The 6,000-nt window shown below is 36.6% G+C and overlaps 1 protein-coding gene across 1 annotated transcript in view; it reads left to right on the plus strand.

Moving 5' to 3' along the window:
• Nucleotides 1-6,000, plus strand: part of ACE (angiotensin I converting enzyme) — a 186,981-nt gene that overhangs the window by 33,666 nt on the left and 147,315 nt on the right. Inside the window, exons 5-6 of the mRNA XM_053699782.1 lie at nucleotides 3,884-4,075; nucleotides 5,897-5,994. Of these exons, the coding sequence (XP_053555757.1) occupies nucleotides 3,884-4,075; nucleotides 5,897-5,994 (290 nt within the window). The remainder of the gene's footprint in view (nucleotides 1-3,883; nucleotides 4,076-5,896; nucleotides 5,995-6,000) is intronic.

The following is a 6,000-nucleotide window of genomic DNA, read 5'->3' on the forward strand; positions in this document are numbered from 1 at the left end:
TCAGGCAAATAAACTGTATTTATCAGGATAACTGCACCACCCTTTTTACCAAACATATTCTAATACACTGTTGAAACATCATATAAGGAGTAAAGACCCTTTTCTTAAAATGAAGGGCTATATGACGCTATGGACATCATATGGTTTACTGGGATTATGTTCTTAGCTGTATATACTGGATAGCCTTTAGTGTTGTGCATTGGAGGTATGTGGGGTCACAGAATGGCCCCTCCTCAAACTTACAATTTAGGTCCCACTATTGATTCCCCAATAATGATCAGTGATTCTGGTTACCAATAACACAAATAATGTACCTCTTTAACTACCAATAACACACAGCAGTGATTTGACCCCCTTTGATTGCAAATAGCACATATGGAGCAGTGTTTTTTATCCATGTTATTCAGAGTAAACAGGAACTTGTTTTACCCCAGTACACCTAGCAAACAAAAAACAGCATTTTAACACCCCTAAGATTATTTTTTTTTACCAACCTTGGCTGCTAGTAACAAAGATAAGAGTATTGTGCAAACTTGCTTCTTTTAGGGCCATGTTTTTAATTCATAGATATATAAATATAGCTATCACTCAGGGGACTTTAAAAAGCTGGACATTTATGCATCTGGGGCGCGATCCGATATACGGCATAGTTTTCGGCGCAAGTGAGGGAACCCGCACCACCCATAATTTCACCTCGCACATCGGGGTATTACATATACCCCGCCAGCAGTTCATAAAGTGCCGTAAGTCAGATAAACTAGCGATGTCCAGAAATGAGCGTAACTACAAATTTCTGTAGTCGCCAGTGACTTACGGCACTTTAGAAACTGCCGGCGCCTAAGAAAACTAACTAAAATGTTAAATCTCCCGTAACTGTCTAACCTGCCTCCCAAAAATAAGTCCGACACGTATACCCCTATATCCGCAATCCCCCCTCTCACTCCTAATAATAAATGTATTAACCCCAAGACCGACAACCCCCCACAACGCAATAAGCCTAATTATTAACCCCTAAACCACCATAGCCCACACCGCAATAAACCTATCCTAGTAGTATTAACCCATAAACCGCCATAGCCCACACCGCAATAAACCTATCCTAGTAGTATTAACCCATAAACTGCCATAACCCACACCGCAATAAACCTATCCTAGTAGTATTAACCCATAAACCGCCATAGCCCACACAGCAATAAACCTATCCTAGTAGTATTAACCCCTAAACCTAAGTCTAACCCTAACACCCCCCTAACTTAATTATTATTTAAATAAATCTAAATAATATTACTATTATTAACTAAATTATTCCTATTTAAAACTAAATACTTACCTATAAAATAAACCCTAAGATAGCTACAATATAATTAATAATTACATTGTAGCTATTTTAGGATTTATTTTTATTTTACAGGCAACTTATTTATTTATTTTAACTAGGTACAATAGCTATTAAATAGTTAATAACTATTTAATAGCTACCTAGTTAAAATAATTACAAAATTACCTGTAAAATAAATCCTAACCTAAGTTACAAATACACCTAACACTACACTATCAATAAATAAATTAAATGAATTAACTACAATTAGCTAAAATTAAATACTATTAAATTAAATAAACTATAGTACAAAAAAAACAAACACTAAATTACAGAAATTAAAACAAAATTACAAGAAGTTTAAAGTAATTACACCTAATCTAAGCCCCCTAATAAAATAAAAAGCCCCCCAAAATAATAAAATGCCCTACCCTATACTAAATTACAAATAGCCCTTTAAAGGGCTTTTTGCGGGGCATTGCCCCAAAGTAATCTGCTCTTTTACCTGTAAAAAAAAAGACAATACACCCCCCAACATTACAACCCACCACCCACACACCCCTACTCTAAAACCCACCCATTCCCCCCTTAATAAAACCTAACACTACCCCCTTGAAGATCACACTACCTTGAGCCGTCTTCACCCAGCCGGGCACCAGTGGTCATCCGATGGGGCAGAAGAGGACATCCAGACCGGCAGAAGTCTTCATCCTATCCAGGCAGAAGAGGACATCTGGACCAGCAGAAGGCTTCATCCAAGCGGCATCTTCTATCTTCTTCCATCAGACGAGGAGCGGCTCCATCTTGAAGACATCTGGCACGGAGCATCCTTCCTGGCTGACGGACTAACAACGAATGACGATTCCTTTAAATGACGTCATCCAAAATGGCGTCCCTCGAATTCCGATTGGCTGATAGGATTCTATCAGCCAATCGGAATTAAGGTAGGAAAAATTTGATTGGTTGATTTAATCAGCCAATCGGATTGAAGTTCAATCCGATTTGCTGATTGGATCAGCCAATAGAATTGACCTCGCAAAAAGCCCTTTTAAGGGCTATTTGTGATTTAGTATAGGGTAGGGCATTTTATTATTTTGGGGGGCTTTTTTATTTTATGAGGGGACTTAGATTAGGTGTAATTAGATTAAACTTCTTGTAATTTTTTTTATTTTCTGTAATTTAGTGTGGGTTTTTTGTACTCTAGTTTATTTAATTTAATTGTATTTTATTTTAGCTAATTGTAGTTAATTAATTTAATTTATTTATTGATAGTGTAGTGTTAGGTGTATTTGTAACTTAGGTTAGGATTTATTTTACTGGTAATTTTGTAATTATTTTAACTAGGTAGCTATTAAATAGTTATTAACTATTTAATAGCTATTGTACCTAGTTAAAATAAATACAAAGTTGCCTGTAAAATAAAAATAAATCCTAAAATAGCTACAATGTAATTATTAATTATATTGTAGCTATCTTAGGGTTTATTTTATAGGTAAGTATTTAGTTTTAAATAGGAATAATTTAGTTAATAATAGTAATATTATTTAGATTTATTTAAATAATAATTAAGTTAGGGGGGTGTTAGGCTTAGACTTAGGTTTAGGGGTTAATAAATGTAATATAGTGGTGGCGACGTTGGGGGCGGGAGATTAGGGGTTAATAAATTAAATGTAGGTGGCGGCGGTGTAGGTGGGTCAGATTATGGGTTAATAAATTTAATGTCGGTGGCGTCGGGGTCCGGGAGCGGCGGTTTAGGGGTTAAGCACTTTATTTAGGTGCGGTGGGGTCCGGGAGCGGCGGTTTAGGGGTTAATACATATAATGTAGGTGGCGGTGGGCTCCGGGAGCGGCGGTTTAGGGGTTAATACACTTTATTAGTTATTGCGGTGGGGGGTTGCGGTTGACAGGTAGATAGACATTGCGCATGCGTTAGGTGTTAGGTTTTTTTTGGAAGGCATTTTAGGGAGTTACGGTGCTCCCATACTCAGCGCAAGGCCTGCTACGGCTGCATTTTATGGCAAGGTGAAAATGGAGTAAGATTTCTCCATTTTCGCCACGTAAGGCCTTGCGCTGGATGTTGGATACCGATTTACGACGCGGTCCCATGTTAGCCTATGGGAGTAAGAATTGCGGGCGACCGGTGAAATATACAGGCATAAGTTGTATGCTACGCCGTATATGTGATACCAAAACAGCGCAAAAACCGGCGTCGCAGGCTTTTGCGGGCGACGCTGCATATCGGATCGGGCCCCTGGTATTTTTGTACATATTTTACTGGACAGCTTACTAAAATAGTAGAATTAAAGGTTATATACTGGACACACTGTAATTTGGTAACCCTGCAATACATACACTTGCAAGATACTTGCCTCAGACGTATATTTAGAAACAATATTACGTTGCCTGCTGCCCTCAAGTGGTCATATTGTATACCTTGCCTTGCAAGAAAGAAATGTAGTTGCATTGGTGAGGGTATGTATTTTGTGCATTATTAACAAAGGAACTGTAAAGCTGTAGTCACTTTATTTTCTCTACTCAGGCTCACCAACCCCCTTTGACTTTACAGGTTACAAGGACACGGGTGCTTACTGGCGCTCCTGGTATGACTCTCCCACCTTTGAGGATGACCTGGAAAATCTGTACAAACAACTTGAGCCCTTGTACCTCAATCTGCACGCCTTTGTCCGCAGGAAGCTATATGAGAGATATGGAGCCAAGTATGTTAACCTGAAAGGCCCTATCCCAGCACATCTATTGGGTGAGTAAACATAAGATTGGCCTTATATGTAAGTTTTAGGGGTAATTTATCAACAATAAAGATCAGTCAGTAAAACTATTTACCTTACAAGTAAATTGAAAATAATGATTACCTTATTACAGTATTTGCAATGATTGTAAACTTCTAGCATTCTATAAAATAAATAATATTTAAAGAGCTGTAAGCACAATTAACATTTTTACAGCTAAAATGATGTACAATGTTTTCACCCCCTATGGCTCTGTCTGTAACAGGGACTATTTAGTGACAGAAAGTAACGAGTTGTGTTTAAAAAAAGAGGGGAGTGTTAACGTAGAGCTTGATTATTTTAGACAGTAAGAAAATATTTTACATGAAATATCCAGTTTGGTCTGTACTTTGGTAAATTCTTATTGTCTATTTTTAAATGTTTAAAAATGAACACAAATTATATTAATTTAACTTATGCATATTATAAGCCCTGTATTGCAAAGACTCTATGTGCAAACATTTTACAAGCATTTAAAACCGGCATTTTGTTAAAAAAATCTGCAGGGTTTTGATACTGCAGAGCAGTCCAGGAACACATCCCTTGGGAAGTCTTGATAAACATTTTTGTTCCTGGCCTTCCTTGCAGTGGCCAATCAGAGAGTGTTCTAAGCTGACATTTGAAACTAGCAGTATCATTACGATATGCACAGATATTTTCAGATTGCAGTATACACTCCAGTTACTGGGTGGGGGGATGGAGACATACAAAAGAAACATTGACAATGGCAAACTGCATCATTAGACAAAATAAATATTCAGTGTACAATACAATGCCTACAACTGTTAATTAAAAAAAAAAAAGGAAGATCTAAGTTTTTATCATCGTCCCCCAACAAAAAAAGTAGTAGTCAATATTGGTTTGCAAAAAATGTGTAGGAAATTCTTTAAATGTAACCAGGGTCTTGCCGTTCATTTAGGTTACATATCTACAGCATTATTTTATCAGCTTTCATATCTAGTTATCTCTGTCATACTTTCAATGTCAACAATACAGTACTAATTAAGGGATATGAAACCCAAACATTTTCTTTTGTGATTCAGAAAGAGCATAACCATTATAAAAACGTTTCCAATTTACTTCTGTTATCAAATTTGCTTTCTTCCCATGATATTCTGTGTTAAAGGGACACTGAACCCACATTTTTTTCTTTTATGATTCAGATAGAGCATGCAATTTTAAGCAACTTTCTAATTGACTCCGATTATCAATTTTTCTTCTTTCTCTTGCGATCTTTACTTGAAAAAGAAGGCATCTAAGCTTTTTTCTTGGTTCAGTACTCTAGACAGCACTTTTTTATTGGTGGATGAATTTATCCACCAATCAGCAAGGACAACCCAGGTTGTTCACCAAAAATGGGCCGGCATCTAAACTTACATTCATGCATTTCAAATAAAGATACCAACAGAATAAAGAAAATTTGATAATAGGAGTAAATTAGAAAGTTGCTTAAAATGTCATGCTCTATCTGAATCACAAAAGAAAAAAAAAATTGGGTTCAGTGTCCCTTTAAAGAGATACCTAGGTAGGCATATGGAGCACTACATGGCAGGAAATAGTTCTGCCATCTAGTGCTCTTGCAAAACTGATGCCATATATTGCTCCAGAAATGGGCATGATCCTAAGCATACATTCCTGCATTTCAACAATAGATACCAAGAGAACGAAGAAAAATTGATAATAGAAATAAATTATAAAGTTGTCTCAAATCGCATAATTTATCTGAATAATGAAAGACATTTTTTAGGTAAAATATCCCTTTAGCATGGTGATGGTGGTTTTGTTTTGTGCAGGTAATATGTGGTCACAGCAGTGGAACAATATCTACGACATGATGATCCCTTTTCCCAACAAGACGAATGTGGATGTTACCAATACAATGAGAGAAAAGGTAATT

This window comes from Bombina bombina, chromosome 1, assembly GCF_027579735.1.
Source record: "Bombina bombina isolate aBomBom1 chromosome 1, aBomBom1.pri, whole genome shotgun sequence".
NCBI lineage: Eukaryota > Metazoa > Chordata > Amphibia > Anura > Bombinatoridae > Bombina > Bombina bombina.